Consider the following 18,682-nt stretch of genomic DNA (forward strand, 5'->3'; position numbering starts at 1 on the left):
CTACTGAATGGGAGAAAATATTTGCAAATCATGTATCTGATAAGGGGTTAATATCCAAAATATATAAAGAACTCCTACAACTCAATAACAAAAAACAGATCCAATTTAAAAAATGAACAGAGGATTTGAATAGGTATTTTCCAAAGAAGACATACAGATGGCTTATTACTCGGCCAAGAAAAATGAGGAAATCTTACCATTTTTGACAACATGGATGGACCTCAAGGGCTTTATGCTAAGTGGAAATAAGTGAGGGAAATACAAACATTATATAATCTCATATATGGACTCTTAAGAAACTAAAACAAAACAAAGCAAAAAAGTTCATAGATAACAGAGAATAGATTGGTGGTTGCCAGAGGTTAGGTGCTGAGAGAAGAAATGGGTGAGGTCAAAAGGTACACACCTTCCGGTTATAAAATAAATATATAAAGTAATAATTATATATATAAATATATAAAAATATTAAGTCATGGGGATGTAATGTACATCATGTTGACTATCATTAATAATACTGTGCTGATACTTAAAATCTGCTAAGAGAGTAGATATTAAAAGCACTCATCACAAGAAAAACATTTTTTTGTAACTATACGTGGTGACAGATGTTCACTAGGCTTATTGTAGTAATCATTTTACAATTTATCCTAATCACCAAATCATTTCATTGTATGCCTAAAGTTAATATAATGTTGTATGTCACTTACATCTCAATTTTTAAAAATTTACCTCTCTTTCACAAACTTATCTTCATTCCCCCTCCATCCTTACAATATAGTTATATCACAATTTTGATCAGATTAATAATCTGTTGTTAAACTATTGAGATCACATCAGTCCTACTCACTGGAAGTCACACACCTACTATGATAACATTTCTTTTCTTAGACAACTTGTTTTGCTTAGTTTTGATAATTGTCTCTCATTTAGTTTGCTTGATTTGTGTATGCTTACTATTCTTTTTTCAAATAGATTAAGATCTAGCAAACAAATGTTATTTTTCAAATGTTCAGAACATCAGGTAACCCATCAATTTTCTTTCTTTTTCTGGAGACTTGGGTCCTTCCACTTTCTCATCTCTCTCCATTGTGGTCCCAGTGACCCAACACTATTGATACTCCTCTCTCACGTTTACTATCTTTTTTCCTTAGCTGTTTGTCTTGTTTTCCTCATCATTTTTATAGTGCACATTTTCCAGTAGTTTCTTGTAAGTACTTGAAAAGTTTAGTTTTAATCCTTGCTTGTCTGGAAATCCTTCCATCACACTTGCTTATTAGTTTGGCTATGTTGAAAATAATGTTCATTTGGAATTTTGAGGTCTTGTCTCCATTGTCTCCCAAGTTCTTACCTTGCTTTAAACACCTTGATGCTAAAGGAGTTTTCAGCCATTTGCCTGTGGCGTGTTTCTCCCAATCTCTGACAGCTTTCTGGATATTCTCTTTATTTCTGGTGATGTGAAATTTCATGTCAATATGCTTTGATGTGGCTGTGTATTCCTTCATTGTACTGGGAAATGTCAGTTGAGAGACATAGGTCTTTCAACACCAGAAACCATGCATGTATTCTTCCTGTAATAATGTTCTCCCTCTATTTTATTTCTTTGTAATTCCTATATATATATACATATATATATGTATATATATATCTAAAATTTGTATGTGTGTATATATACACACATATAATATACACATTTATACACATATAAATACACATATATAATTTATACACATATAAATTATATGTAATTATTATATATAAATATATATGATGTATAAATTATATATATAAAATTATCTTGTGGTTTGATTCTCTAATTTCTTTATCTTTTTGCTCCGATTTCCTGATTCTGCTTAGTTCTACTTTCGGGGAAATTTCCTTAACATCATCTTCCAAAACTTTCATTGAATATTTTGTTAGGTACCGTAATTTACTTTTATTCTGATTATTGCTTCTTAATAGTGTTTTGTTCTCCTCTTTATGAATCTATTATGTTCATTCTCCTATCTGTCTCCAAATGTTTATTATAGATTTGTAGGGTCTGGTATTTGTTTGGTTAGCGTTTTTTTGCTTCTTACCTTATTACATTCTTTATTCATTCTATAACAATAAACTTTCTCTTTACTAGCTATTAAGACTTAATCCTACATACAGATCAACAGGACAGATCAACTGACTAAGAGCATAAACTGTGGAATCAGACCAGCCAGCTTCGAATCTGACTGTACCATTTAGTAGCTGTTGGACCTAGGGCAAGTTGCTTTACTCCATGTGACACCATTGCTTCATCTATAAAATGGGGATAATATTATTATTATTAATATTATATGGCATGCTGACTCATTTTATGAAGCTAGCATAACCTTGATAGAAACAAGTTCATCATAAGACATTACAAGAAGGAATCTTCTAGGACAATCCCATCCAGGAACATCAATGAAAAATTTCTAAACAAAATTGCTAGAGAACCAAATCCATCAATATATAAAAATTATAGTATCTCATGGCAAAGTTGGTTTTATTACAAGAACATTAGAGTGGTTTACCATTAGAAAAATCAGTTAATGCAATTTACGTTAGTATATTAAAGGGTAAAAACTACATGATCATTTCAAATGATGGCAAAATGCATTTGATAAAATCTAATACCTATTTGTGTTTTTTTTTAAAGATTTTATTTATTTGAGAGAGAGAGAGAGGGAGAGCACATGTTGGGAGTAAAAAGGAGAAGCAGACTCCCCTGCTAAACAAGGAGCCCAACACGGGACCCGATCCCAGGACCCTGGGATCATGACTTGAGCTGAACACAGACACTTAACCAACTGAGTCACCCCCCCCCCGCCCTTATGTGCTTTTAAACAAACTAAGAATAGAAGAAAATTCTCCTTAATATGATAAAGGGAATTTTATCAATCAGAACAGTTTAGGTTATGTTGAAATAACAACCAGTGTCCAAAATCAAAAGCTTAAGACATAAAACTGTAAGTGACTTAGAATGAAGATCTGTTTCTTACATGTGCTCAGTGCTTATTGCAGGTTGGCAGGGGGGCTTGTTCACAGCAATCGCTTAGGGGCCCAGCCTGACAGATGTCACTGCTGACAGGACCAGAGGAAACAAGAGTCCCAAAGGATCTCTTTCTGGGGATGAAGTGCTCCATCCTGGAAGTAACATATTTCATTTCTATTCATTACTCATTGGCCAGATCTAGTCCAGGGCCCATCTAACCTCATCAAGCCAGAAAGTACAATCATACCATGGACATTATGAATAAGATATTTTAAAGTCTCTGGGTTCCGTTATATTCTTTTGAAGAGTATTTATTCTAATTCTGACAGTTGAACTGTTCGACACAAACTTCAAACTTTGTCTCCCTGTGGTGGACAGCAATCAGAGTTCTTCCATCTCCCAGCTTTGGCTCATCATCTGGGCCTGCTGGGATCTCTCCCATCTGTATAACCCTTAGGGGTTATCTAAAGCTGGGTTTTCATGCATGTTTTTTAGTTTACCTGCTCTTTGGGTCTCTTTCTTCCAGGATTACCACTCCTCCCAACCCCCACCCACTAATTTTCTGCTTGTTGTGCCATTCCAAAAGTCTCATCTTTGACATCTCAAGCCAGTATTCCTGCTACTGTTTTGTTGCCCATGGCAAAACACCCTAGCTCTTAGGGACACAAAGCTTTCAACTCACAAATCTTAACTGATACACTTCCCTTTCAAGGACAGACTCCCCTCTGCTTTCAGCTTATTTTAATTTCTTTGGTATGACCTTCAAGGATTCCTTTCAAGGAATCCTTTCAATCTGGCTGCAGATTGTCTTTGACCTTATCTCTTATTACAGTTGACCCTTGAACAATGCAGAGTTTAGAGACACCAGCCCCCTGCATATTTGAAAATCTGGGTATAACTTTGAATCCCTTAAAATTTAACTAACATCAGTTTACTGTTGACTGGAAGACTTATTAGTAGCATAAACACTCAATTACCATATATTTTGTATGCTATAAGGATTATATACTATAGTCTTATAATAAAGTAAGCTAGGGAAAAATGTTAAGAAAATTATAAGGAAAAGAAAATATATTTATACTGCTGTATTGTATTTATTGAAAAAATCTGCATATAAGTGGACCCTTGCTGTTAGTGTTGTTCAAAGGTCAACTGTATTTCCCTTTGTATGCTCTGTTAGCTATAGCCAAACTAAATGTGCTATAAAATTTCTTTTCTGATTCTGTACCTTTGATTTCTTTTTTTTTTTAATAAACATATAATATATTTTTATCCCCAGGTGTACAGGTCTGTGAATCGCCAGGTTTACACACTTCACAGCACTCACCATAGCACATACCCTCCCCAATGTCCATAACCCGACCCCCCTTCTTCCAACCCCCCTCCCCCCAGCAACCCTCACTTTGTTTTGTGAGATTAAGAGTCACTTATGAGAGAAGAATAAATGAAACAAGATGGGATTGGGAGGGAGACAAACCTTTGATTTCTTTCAAGAATGCCCACTCTCACATCCCCCAGGGCCTCAGTGGTAAGGGACCTTCAAAGCTCAGCTCCAATAGGAATTGTTCCTTCAAGCCTCTTCTGTTTCTTCTCTCCCTGCTTACCCTAATCTCCAGCCCTCTCCCTACCCCACTTTCCCTCTCCCACAGAATTTTATATGTTCCTTTGTTGTGTCACTTAGAACATAATAATGTTAGTAAGTAATATATTCCCAACATCATCTAATGGAATTGCTAGTACATCATCAATTCATCAAAATACTTACAAAATTAATTTGATCAGATACATAACTACCATCCATAAGAAAATTTACATAGATGCCATAATCAAGTGTGAAGTGGCCATTTGGGCTTGCCACTATAATGTATGTCATACAAAAACTATTTTGTAAGAATCCTTGGTATGAAACAGCAAATAAAGAGAATAATGACATAATGCTTTCCATCTACTAGAGAAATTATGTGAGTGGTGAAAGTAATTTTTCGTTTATTCATCTTACATTCTCTCATGTGATTCTTTCTGTTTATAAGCAGAAACATACATTTGTGAGATGGTCTACTAGGAGGCAAGTTGACTCCAGCTGCTAAAGAATTACAGAAATAATCTCTTCCAGTCCCGTCCATGTTGCTACAAAAGTTGGGTATTCATCCTTTCTGATGGAGGCATAATACTCCATAGTGTATATGGACCACATCTTCCTTATCCATTTGTAGCAACATGGACGGGACTGGAAGAGATTAGTCTGAGTGAAATAAGTCAAGCAGAGAGAGTCAAGTATCATATGGTTTCACTTATTTGTGGAGCATAACAAATAACATGGAGGACAAGGGGAGATGGAGAGGAGAAGGGAGTTGAGGGAAATTGGAAGGGGAGGTGAACCATGAGAGACTATGGACTCTGAAAAACAATCTGAGGGTTTTGAAGGGGCGGGAGGTGGGAGGTTGGGGGAGCCAGGTGGTGGGTATTACGGAGGGCACGGATTGCATGGAGCACTGGGTGTGGTGTAAAAACAGTGAATTCTGTTATGCTTAAACGAAATTAAAAAAAAAAAAAGAATTACAGAAATATCACCGATCTACAAATAGCACATAAGACAGTGGCCTCTTTGGAGAGCTCTAATGAGTTGAGGTCACCCATCTATAAAGGATAAACATGCAGGCACAATTAAAGGGACTTACCATTTAAGTAGCAATAACATTTTAAAAAGCAAGATATTCTTGTTAAAGAACACTCAGTGGAAAAAATATACCAAGTAAAGATAAAACATGAGAATCCATATCTCAACATAAAAAATTGTTCTGAGAATTTTGTTTAATTAGAAAGGAGCAGGTACAACTGAAATGCATTACTCTTTGTGATCTAATAACTTTATTTAAATACCTTGAAATTATCCAGGCAAATTATTTTTAAAGTGATAATTATAACCATAAAAGAGTAATGATGTTTAACAAAAAATAAAATATCTAATTCTGAAAATATGGGAAAGAGATGTATTAGGATTATTTTGATTACTAAATTAAAAAAACATATTCAAATTGTCAGTCAGGTTTGCTTGATGATTCCTGTAACTGAACAATCCAGAGATTGGTCTCATTTCAAGCATGGTTTAATCTGGTGGCTCACCACTGTCATTCTCTGTTCTGTTTTATGCAAGGTATCTTAAAGCTGGCTCCCTTCTTGGCCTCTGAATGTTCCAAGTAGGTCCAGGGACTACATGCTTGCTTACTTACTTACATATAAGTGTAAGAAGGAAAAAGTGTCATTGTCCCTGAATTTATTGTACCACATGCCAGTCCTGATCTTGGACTACATGCTTGCTTACTTACTTACGTATATCTGTAAGAAGGAAAAAGTGTCATTGTCCCTGAATTTATTGTACCACATACCAGTCTTGAACTGTGGTCAGGGTGAAGGAACACACTGGCCAGATTAACCTAGGTCATGCAATCATAGTACAGGTTAAAGGAAAGGAGAAGTTAGTTTCCCTAAATAACATGAATTCTGTCAGAGACATTTACACCAAACATCGAACAGCTCCCCAGCATTTCTATTATGCAGTTCTGTGGAAGCATGGGACTAACTTTGCCAATGGGCTGTGAATGGAGGAGGTGTGTGTTCCTTCCAAACTAAGCTTTTCAGAGCCAATGCACTATCCTCCTATTCTCTCTTCTCCTCACCCTGTGTTAACCTGAATTGGATGTCTACCATGAATGTGAAATGGTCCTTTTCTGAGTGAAGCCAATGAGACATTAGGGTTAATCTATTACTATAGCAAACCTAGGCTATACTGACCAATTCAGATTCCCAAATGAGAACCCGTAGCAATAAAGAGAAATGAAATCTGGAATCTTGTAGCTTAAAATATAATGAGGAAGTCCCCTCTATCTTGTGATCTTTCAGTAGCTGATGCTAAAGACCACCTCTCTGTCCTTTTTGAGAATTAATGTGGCCACTGGAACGGGACCTGGTCTTTGCTTCTACCGTACACTCTACCACTTTGTGCAAATTAGTCCAACTCTTTGAGCTCAAGAGATGAGTCTGCATCTCCAGAATAATGAAATTAATCATATCTCAGAGAGTTGTGATTGTTATGTGAGTACATGTGTGGAAATGCCCAGGCCAGGTGAAAAGCAGGCTCTTAACAATTGGTGAGTGCTGTGTTGAATATGAGCAGTTATAGTCAGGTGGGATTATAAAATCCAGCTGTCTGATGATTGCTGTTCTTCCTTCTTTCCTCTCTACCCATTTCTCTCACACTATCTGTTAACCCTACTGCCCCTATTTCTCCATTTAAAAAATCCTACCATGAAACTAGTGTTGCTCTACAAGAATTCCTGTCCAGAAATAATGTGTTAAGTAGGTGCAAGGATGATAGGCAGGGGTTAGCCAACCCCAGAAATATTTGAATAGTTAGCTGGTCACTTACCAGAGAAAGGATTCCTTCTGGGCCTAGGATGTGGGGTAGAAATCAGGCCCAGCCCTTTCTGAATAGGGAAAATGAGTCAGAGAGATGTAAAACAAAGATGAGTGCTACCAGAGCTAATGGGAATGGAACATATAGCTGCCTGTGCCAAAAACACAGTTGAATAAAATGGGTAAAGACCTAAAAATAGCAAATTACGTTCTCAAACCGAATTCACTGTGTATTGGCTGTCCATTTACCATTATCAAATAAGCAAAGTTCATCAATTCTCCAGTACAGTGTGATGGTTAAGAGCAGAGTCTCTAAAGTCAGACTATTTGGTCAAAATCCTAACTCTACCACTTACCAGCTTTCAGACAAGTTAACCACTTTGAGGCTCAGTTTATAAAATTGCCAGAAGAATGGCACCCAACCTATAGGTTATTTCAGTGATTAAATGAGCTAATACATTTCAAGCCCTTAGCAGAGCACACAGTGTAAGTGTCATAAATGTTATCATCACCATCATCACCATTCTGTGTCTTGATTAGGGCAACCGTTTTTAGTCACCAAGGCTAAAACTTCATCTGGCAATCTTAATCCTGCCCCACAAGGGCTGAGTTCTAGTCAGGGAATAGTGCTACTACAGAGTGTTGCTTATGTTCTCAGAAGATGCCAGAAAACCCAGCTCCATCACAATGACTCATTCCTTAAGAGCAAGCTGCTTAAGCTCAGGACCTAGCAGATGTGTAGTCTGATCGCCCAGAGTCCACGATAAAGTCTGTGTTTGCTCTGCAGCTCTGAACATTTCTCCTGAACGTGTTCCAGGTCTGGCTCCATTTTCACCAAGACTAGGTGAGACGTTGGGAAGAAGTAGGGTCTACCCACCCTGAGCACAGGCCTTGAGCTCACGCAAACCAGACCCCAGCCTGCCACTAACTAGCTGTGTGGTTTTGGCAAGTGAATTATTTCATTTCTCCCAGGGGATTATAAAACCTATTGCCCGGAGATGAAGTAAGGATTAACCGACCACATGAGTAGAATGTTTAGCCCAGTGCCAAGTCAAAGTGGCAGTAATAGCGAATTATCATTTTTACCTTCTTGGTGTTCCTTCATGCTCATCTCTCTACAGACTTCCTAGCTTTGGGTCATTGAAAAATTAATAGATTTGGATTCTATAATTCTCATCACAGTTACAATACAAATGTTAGATGGAAAATGGACGAGATCAAGTAGAGACCTCAGTGGTATTGTAGTAGGACCAAATCATCAGGGCGTACCTCTTGGATTCAGTTGTTCACACAGGGCGATAAAAAGGCGAACTCTTCAGCCATTTCTGTGCCTTGCTTACAAGGGAGGTCTTGCCAGATGCCTTGCTGACAGAGTCTGTCCATGATCTCCTTTATGAGTAAACTTATCAGAATACATGAAGTAAGTGTAGCCTGACGTTCCAGAGAACTCACCCTGGCTGGTAATAATCACCGCTATTTTCTTAGGAGTTCTCAGATAACTTGCTTAAATAATCCATTCCAGAATTGTACCAGATACTGGTGCCAAACCTAGTAGTGAGCAGTTCTTCAAACTCCCGCTTTGGGGTGGAAGTGGAGCTCCTTCTTGGAAATGGATATACTAATCCACCTTCTGTTCCGTGCCCCAACTTCCTGGTTCCGTGAAAAGCCTATATAAGTTGTGGCCTTCTTTATAATCTACTACTTCTACTGTCTCAAATCTGGGGCAAATTTAGAAAGCTTTCCCACACCAGAGGAAGAAATGTAACTGCAATTCTTAGATGTAGTGCCTGCTTGTCACAGCAGACTGTGACTGATTTGGTCTTATTCTGGGAATGATTGAGGTCAGGGATGGCCAGCTCCTTGCTTTGGTCATCAACCCATCTGCGGTCCACTCCTTTGGGCTGAACTGAGCCAGCAGGCAGTCTAGGGACTGGGGAGCAAGGTGCAGAGAGACAAACCCTGACAGTTTCCTGACAAAGCAGAGTATGAGTAAGTTTACTCTTCATTACTCTCAGAGATGTTTGTGATATATGAAAGTGTGCAAAGGTCCAAACTGGACTGCAAAAAGAGCAGGAGTGTGTGAGATTACATTGTTCCTCAGGTTCCTTTATGTCTACAAAGTTGTGAGTGTAACATCCTTCATGCTAGGGACTCCATCGTTGAGACCATTTTGGTAATGAATACTTCTACTTATTAAAAAAATTATTATGTATCTGTCTTTAAAACCAAGAACAAAAGGGAAAGAAAAGCCAAACACTTATCAAATGCTAAGTTGTGTTCTATGGTTCTAAAGTCAGAATACATTCTTGTCAGTTGAGAAAGTGTAAAAATTAACTACTTCTCATAACAAGCTTTGATAGAAAATCAGCACTTTTCTAAAAAGACAATTCCCTTCTGTATGGGATGAGAGAAAAATTGATGCTTTTATTTTAACATAACACTTAATGGAAAACAATGAACTAAAGACAAAATTGTAGCCTTTATCATAGGTTTCCTGGATGCCCATAATAGCTGAGCTAAGTCTCTGATGCTTTAATTGCCCAAGAATATGAGAACTCGGCCATATCACACTTATTTAGCAGCTGAATTCATTTGGGAAGAGAAAAATTTCTACAATTTTAAAACCAACATTTAGTTTGAAAACATATTGTGACTTCATTATACTATGTAAATTAATGAATTACATGATTAACACCCCTTGACCACTAAAATTTATGTCCATTTCAATCCAATTTAACTAATATATTAGGCCAAACATCTTAAGTATTTATAAAATATTTTAACTTTTAAAAAATACCCAAGATACATCATGAAGACATCTATAATAGGCAAATTCTTAGAGACAGCAAGTAGTTGAGAGGTTACCAGGGGCTGTTTTGGGTCATGAAAAAGTTCTGGAAATAGATAGTGGTGATGGTTGCACAGAATTGTGAATGTAATTCATGTCATGAAATTGCACACTTGCAAATGGTCAAATGAAATATTATACATATTTTATACAATAAAATAAAAATAATCATCTAAGATATCTAAATAAGAATGAATCAGAAGCTAAAATATCCACTCTCAGCATTGTTATACTGTATTTTCTGTATTATACTGAATTTAGAAATTCTGGCCTCTAACATATGACCTAAAATAAGTACTAGAAACTTAAGATCAATTTAACAATGTTTGTGATAATATAATTATTTATAGAAACCCACTTAATTCTCTCAAAAAGAATAGAGCCAGTAAGAGAATTAAGTAAGTTCGCGAGTAAATATATAAAATAATATGTTTTTAAGTATACATATCAAGAATTTTTGGAATGCTTATTGGGATAAAATGGCTTTAGACAAGTAGTATCAAAGTATAAAATTCCTTTGAGTAAACCTAACAAATTATGCAGAATCTAAATGAAAAATAATAGCTTTCCTGAGGAGCTTAAAGATGACAAGGAAAATTGAAGAGATACAGGTTTCTAATGGAAAGATTCCATACTAAAGATGCAAATTTCCCCCCAAGTAGTCTCTAAATTTATTGAAATTTTTATCAGTCTCAAGCATATATTTTAAGTGTCCAAATTATTTTAAAGCTTGTCTCAAGATATAAGTGGTTAAGAATAATCAAGAAAATACTGAGAAAGCATGAAGAGAGAGCTCTATATTCCACAAAGTTAAAATATACAAAGTCATGATCATGAAGAATAATATTTTAGGTAAATATGCTGAATATCTTTTAAGCAGTATAAAAAATATGCTTTTTATGGAATAAAATCCTCTATGTGTGTATGTGTGTCTACAGAAAAGATAGTCTCTGCTTTAGCGGCTGAGTATATAAATTTCTGTTTACATTCTATTCTACAAAAGGAGATCATAGCTTTATAACCTACCTTTTTCCTCACCTGTATCTTATAAACATTTTTCTACTTAAAAAAATATATTTTTCTATTAAGTGACTTTGGTAGCTTTGGAATTTTCCATTACATAGGTATACCTGATTTTACTTAATCCATTGTTTTTGGAACATTTAGATTGTTTCTAATTATAAATAATATTATCGATCACATCCTTCCCTATCACTTTCCGAACAAGTGCATACTTCCTTAGACTAAATGCCTAGAAGTGAAATTGCTGGGTCAAATACTATACACATAGAGTGGTGTCCCCACCCGCCGCCCCCACACTTTCATCCATGGTTTTGCTTTCCATGGTTCTGTCTCCCATGGTCAACTGCAGTTCAGAAGCAGATGATACTCCTCCAGGCATATGTCAGAAGCTCAGTAGAAGCCTAATGTTATGTCACAATTCCTGCACCAGTCCTCGCACTTTATCTCATCACATAGACATTTTGTTCTCTCTCATCACAAGAGTGTAGCACAGTAAGATGTGTCGAGGAGAGACCACATGCTCGTAACTTTTATTACACTATATTGTTATAATTGCTCTGTCAGTTGTAATTGCTAATTTCTTATTACACCTAACATAAATTAAACTTTATGATAAGAATGTATGTATAGAAAAAAAAACAAGGCATATGTTGGGGTTTGGTACTGATATGATAAGAATTTACTGGTCTTGGAACATATCCCCCATGAATAAGGAGGGGACTACTATATTGCTATAGAAAGATTGTGATGGTTTATAATATGGTATCTGTGAGAGTGCCTCTCTTCCCAAACCTGTGTCCACACTGAGTATTAGATTTTCAAAAACTTTTTGTTAAATGACATTCAAAGTTATAAAGTAGTGTTATTTTGATTACTAATGAAGCTGGACATTCTGGAATGTAAATTATTTGTTTTATTAATTTGTGCATTATATATTCCTATTCCTTGCCCATTTTTAATTAGCAAATTGAATCTTTTATTGGTTTGTGATAGCTGTTTGTTTATCAAGGATATTAACATTTACAGCATATGTCAAAAATATTTTTAGACTTTATTGTTTACTTTTGTATTTTGTTTGGTGTTTCCAGTTTTAAAAGAAGAAGTAGAAATATTTCCATTTTCCTGATTTCCAAGTAGTGAATCATATCTGATAGTAGAAAATGTTCACACTTTGCAAAAATTATAGCAATAATGGTTTTTGTGCTTGAGAAAAATCATACATGTAACTTATAACCATCGAAGATGAGTACGTTTTACCACTGTGACTTTAAATTATTTTTTCCTTATTCTCCAGCAATTTCTATATATCTGGAAGCTCTTGTTGATTATACTTGAAAGAAGTAAGCAGCACAACAGAAATCCAATTTTTCTGAATAGTTAGGTCCCACTGGCTGATTTATAATGTCAGTAGATATCTCAAAATCTTAAATCTTGAGTTCAAAGTCCTCACTTATGTCTTGACAATAGCTTTCAGGCCCATCAAGACAATAATAAACACATTCCTGCTCTTTTAAGCTACAGAATCATATTCTTTATATCTGTTGACATACTTTTTCAAAGGAAAAGAAACTTTTTTCAAAAAAATAAAACCTCCCTTTTTTATTTAATTCCATTGGGATGGTAAGAACAAAAAGACTTCCACCTTAATGGTATATCTTAATTCCTCAAGAATGAGGAAGAAAAAAGAGAGGAACTGAAGTGGAAAGGGGCAATATAAAAAAATCCCTCCTGGATGAAGTTAAGGGGCTTTTAGAGTGCGTAACCTGGCTTTATTTCACAGAGACTGTAGAGGTTTTTGAGCTATTCCTTGGTCATTTAGGAGGACTCAGAGTTCATTTCTGATGCCGTTCAGAAGAATGGTTCACACATTTACTTGTCAGTCATTGTCAATCCAATAGCATTTATCACAAACATGTTAATTCAATCAAGGTTGCAGTGAAATGAAGTAATTATTTCCTGATGGCTGTTATTACCATCCATGGTGAGAGAGATTATTAGTTTATTTCCAAGTAAACATCATCTCTACAGACAGGCATAAACCCAATCAACAAAAGTTTGATGTCATTATTACTCATAGATAGAAAAAATTTACCTCTAAATCAATATATTCTGTGTGGCATACTCTAACATTGGTAGTAAATGAGCATAATCTAGGCTGTTTTATTGCAAACTTTGGTATGCATATTCTAAAAGAAGAAAACTGAAAAAGCCAGTATTCTGTAGCCACTTTGGCTATGAAAATCTTTCCTGCCATTGTCACGTGGGCTCCACACAATGATACAACTATTTAGAAGACTGTTTCTGTGCCATCTGGAGTTTCATTCCCACATTGCCAAGTAAAACTTTCTCCCCAGGAGCTGCAGTCAACCTTGTAGAAGGAAGACTCTTACCTAAGAGGAGACAGCCTCCAGCATGCTGTTCCCTCTTCAGGAATACTCTTCATCTAAGGAAGAGCTACTCATCCCTTGAGTCTGTCCTGTGTCTGGGAGCCTTCTTTACTCTCTCCGCTGGGCTGGGTGACCCTTTTAGTTTGCTCTTTAACTACCCTATCAGTCTTATGAATATTCATCAAACTTGCAGTATTTGTTCACTATCTTCTTCCGGACTATATGGTGAGCCCTAAGGGGATGAGTGCCATATCTGTCTTCTTCACTCTCCTACTCCAGTTCCTAAAAGAGTGACTGGCACATACACATTCTCAGCAAATATTTGATGAGTGAGGATTAAGTAAATGAACACATGTAAAGTGCTTCGCTTCATTTCTGGAATATGAGGGTACTCCACATACATGGGTGCTCGTGCATGAGCCATCACACAGCTCTGTGTAATTCTGAGCCCTAAACATATTTAATTTCATTGGTAGAGTTTTTGAAAGAGTGTCTGTGCCCATAGTCCTCACAGCAACATTTCTGCAGGCTCCCAAGTTCTCTTTTGTTAAACTGAGCTGGGTCAGGAGGCGGGGTCAGTACCTGGTCACCTGAAAAAATGAAACGAGTTTTACACTGGATCAAACGAGGAAAAGAGCCCCCACTACGGTCTGTGAGATGCTACACCTGCCCATTGCCCTTCCCACCTTCCCATGGTATTCTGACACTTGGCTTTTGGATGACTTACTACTACAACTCTTCAGCTAACTTACAGCCTTCCATTTCTAGTTGTTTTCAGAGTCTGGTCCAGCCTGCAGTGTGTCTAAATGCTGTGGTAATGAGCCATCGTACAACCGAGTCCCATAGTTGTATTCAGATTGGTTCCCTGAGGTAAAGCAGAGCCATCTCTACTCATCACGTTTGTGTTTATAGACAGCCCTCAACTTAAAATGGTCTCATGTAGGATCTTTGAACTTTAAGATGGTGTGAAAGCCATATGCATTCAATAGAAACTGAACTTTGAATTTTGAATTTTGATCTCTTTCTGGGCTAGCAATATGTGGTAGAATATTCTCTCATGGTGCTGGGGGTGGCAACGAGCTGCAATTTCCAGTCAGCCATGCAGGGATAAACAACCGAGATGCTCATGATTCTGTACCCATACAACCATTCTGGTTTTCACTTTCAGTGGAGTATGCAATACATACACGAGATATTCAACAATTTTGACCGGAGCCTGGGAATCTGGTCGAATCATTACTAATTAGGGGAATGCAGGAAAAATATAAAGTTTATGGAGGAAACCTAGCTTTGTAACACACTGAATTTGAGGTGCTGGAAGATCCCAGCTATTGAAAATGTGAGCTAGAGTTCAAGAATAATGTCAGGACTGCATCACATATATTGACCAGGGTGCCATCACTTTTGGTGGCCTGGCTCCCTTTGTCTTTCCATAAATGACACATAGTTTAATCCCAGCCAGTCTTTTCTTTAGAAGATGGAACATCTTACAAATAAGAGCCTTTGACTTTCTCTTAGAATAGTCTGGGGGTATCACAGTTTGTCACCACCTCTGACGTTCTATGATAGATGCTTTCTATAGCCCTTCCATTTAAATGTTGGAACTTTTAGTCATTTTAGAAGGTAAATAATACATTCTCATGATTGGGGAAACTGAGACCGCGTAGGGGAGTGAGCCGGTTCATACAGCTCATTACCAGAGTCCTGGTCCCTAGTCCTCTGCTTCCCCTGCTGGGACCAATGGTACCTTTCAGACCCAGCAAGCAAGGGGACAGCCAGGTAACTTACTGCTTCCCACCCTGCCTCCGCAGTGTAGCTTGCTCCTGTGCATTCAGAATTATTCTTTAAAACCACTTTGGGTCTCTTACTGTTGATTCCTTCTAAAGTCCTGAGCTTTAAAAATGCTTTTCTTTCCTGCTTTCTTGAGAGTCTAAACACAGTCACTTTATGTTCACTTCTACCAGGAACTTCGTTGGTGTTTGTTATAGCCTGCAGTTTCTACACACACACACTACACCCAGTTCTCCCTTCCCAAATAAATGTTTGTTTCCTGGCAATGGTTTTAAGTTGTTAAACTGGAAAGGATTGTTGCACAGAAATTTGTCTTTATGTTTGCCTTCATGGGGTCCTCTCACCCCACTGACACTAACGGATCTTGTCCATCACCAGCGTCTTCTGTGAAAGATGATGAGAAGCTTTCTTAGGGTTGGTGAGGGAATGGGCCATAAGCTGGAAGAACAAATAATGCACAAACAAGGTCTTGCTTATAACATTAAATGCTACAGTGCATCATTCAAAACTATTATAATAAAGGTTCATCCAAGTAACTGAGTACAGTTCAATTAAATGGCCTACAAGTTGGCTTTGCCTTACCATTGTAGAAATTAATGCTTTTTATTTTCGGTTTGTTCCTTGTTCTACCTTGAAGATGCCTTGAACCTTCGAAACCGACAGGTTATCTGCGTCACCCTTAAAGTCCTCCAGCATCTGGTGGTGTCAGCTGAGATGGTGGGTGAAGCTTTGGTGCCCTATTACCGGCAAATCCTCCCCATCCTGAACATCTTTAAGAATATGAATGGTGAGTGATCCCAGGAGTCAAATGTCTTTTAAGCCCTAAGAAAAGGGAGTGGTTTGAAGTACAGTTAATTCGCAACACATTTAGGATCTATTATTGCTTATAAACCAAGATCCATTTGGAGATCTAAATAGTGTAACTCCCACCCTTCCCTGCTACTCCTCAGAGAAACAGTAAAATTAACAAATTCATTTATTACTCCTCACACGTACAGCTTACTTCCTCAGCACAGAAGCGTTGAAGCAGTTCTGTAATCTCCCAGTAATTAAACTGTAAAGTTTTTGTTAACAGTCTTTTGAATACATTAGTAGGTTTTGAGTTTGTCCTTTCTCTTGGTAGTAATTCTACCTTTAGAGACTGTTAAAATTTTATTAATTGGTTTAAGATGAATTTTTAAGGAGAAAAATAGATAATTTGTAGCTATTTGGTTGGTGGTGAGTGCCGATTATAAATACATCTCTGTGATGATGTGCTTATTTGTTTTAATTATTCTCTAAGCTTTGGAAGCACTAGTGTTCAGCTGAATCTGCTTTGCCCTAACAAAGGTACTAGCAAGTTGTGGTGATCGCTGGTGGGCAGTGGATGTACATTTGTTTATTGGGAGTGTGATTTTTCCTTTTATTCCTCTTGAAAAGATATGATTCTAATTTTCTTTTATGTTGCTAACTTTGAATTTCCATGCTTCTCATATGCACAGTGTAAGTCAACATTTGAAGTTAATTCCCAACAGTCATGTAAATAAGTTATCAGTTCAGTGGGACACTGCTTGAATTTTGTGTGTGTGTGACAGGATCTGCTCATGTACATACAAGAAAAAAAAAAGGAAACAAAAGACCTGAGTGTTCCTGCCACACAACTCCTTTGTTTGGAATCACTATTTTTTAATTCAGAAATTGCTATTAAAATTCTGGTTAATTAAGCAGACCGTTCAGGAAATCATGGAATCCTCAAAAAGTCTTTATCTGTCTTTCAACAGCAGGACCTACTTATATACTTAATATTAAATGTATTTAGTAAAAAGGAATTCACCTGGAGTTATGGAAGCTTAGGAATGCTCATAATAGAGTGAGTTAATATCCATCCAAAATACTTGAATGGCAGAAGACTTAATGTGGACATTGAGACAAGTTTCAGGAAACCCAAAACTGGGCTTTATTAAGTGAATCTCCTATGATCTAATAAACTGACAGATTTAGTAACAGCATTTCTACTTTATGGAAAAGTACTTGTTCAAGAATTTTTATATTCAGACTTCCTATTTTTACTGTATAGCAGCATCAAATATCCATGAGGCTATAGAATGACTCTACATGTGCACATTGTTCAAATATGGCTCATTAAAGAAGCCCTAAGTTCGCTCATTCTGTCTAGACTCCAGTTAACTGGAGAGAGACAGAGATGGCAGAGAGGAAGATGACAGAAATCGAGAGATGACAGAGGGAGTTACTTTAAAAATGGAAGAATTAAGGAGGAGCCATCCCCAGAAAGTATCAGTTGTAGCTAACATTTTTCAAGTGTGTGATTAGCAAGGGTCTCCTCAATAATCCTCATGGAAACCTGTGGTAAATGTACCATTGCCATGCCTGTCATTTCACCGTAAAAGCTGTCTTTCTGGAATTCTTCTCACATGTAAACCTGTGCTTCTGTGCTTGACCGTCATGAACCATGAGCTCTAGCACACGTCTCCCCTCCCTCCCTTGAGTAAGAGCAGTGACTCCTACCACCCTGGGCTTATGCTTTCAGTGTCCCACGGTAGAATCTCCAGCTTAAATCTAAGCAATTTTGTATTATATAAAAGAAGAAAAACAGTGATGTTCAAAAGACAATTAGAATCTCCCTCATCCTCAAGGAAACCTGCAAAGAAGAGTAAGTTTAGCCACCACAGAGAGATAAATAACTATATCGTTCAACAAAAGCCGTTGGTTTCTACATCTTTCACATACTTTTGATTTAATTCTTTAACTCACAGATGTTCACATGCTTAACGAAAGAAGTAATTGGCTCTAGGACTATATCCCTATTTAGATTTTATCAATGTGGGAATTTATAGTTTATACCCTAGACTTAATTGGTCCCAAACAAGGTTAATTATTTTGGAACATTTCAAAATGCATGCACGAGGAATTCTACATTCAACTATTTTCTGCATAATATCTTTCTGACATTTGAGGGGGGAAAGTATTAGCTTCAGCTTCATTTTCTACTTATCTTAGAAACCTGTCAGTACAATGCCAGAATGCAGTAAGCTGGATTTCCAGAGGGTCATATTACAAAATTGGAGCATTCTAGCTATAAAACTTAAAACTATTCTTCAAAGTGGCTATGTTGCCATAGGTCCAGTTCTACCAAAAGAAGCATATAACACAGGATTTTCAATTATAATAGTACTTTTACTATAGAAATAATTTAACTTTAGTAGCAGCTTAATAAAT

At 36.9% G+C, this 18,682-nt stretch overlaps 1 protein-coding gene across 3 annotated transcripts in view; it reads left to right on the forward strand.

The window, feature by feature from the left end:
• PACRG (parkin coregulated) overlaps positions 1-18,682 on the forward strand; it is a 496,713-nt gene that overhangs the window by 286,333 nt on the left and 191,698 nt on the right. For 2 of the 3 annotated variants that reach the window (XM_032837251.1, XM_032837253.1), the window contains exon 4: positions 16,104-16,253. The exons of the other annotated variant lie outside the window; for it this stretch is intronic. In XM_032837251.1, coding sequence (XP_032693142.1) covers positions 16,104-16,253 — 150 coding nt within the window. The remainder of the gene's footprint in view (positions 1-16,103; positions 16,254-18,682) is intronic. 3 annotated transcript variants of the gene reach the window in all.

Source organism: Lontra canadensis, unplaced genomic scaffold (genome assembly GCF_010015895.1).
Source record: "Lontra canadensis isolate GAN:19392208 unplaced genomic scaffold, GSC_riverotter_1.0 scaffold97, whole genome shotgun sequence".
Taxonomy (NCBI): Eukaryota; Metazoa; Chordata; class Mammalia; order Carnivora; family Mustelidae; genus Lontra; species Lontra canadensis.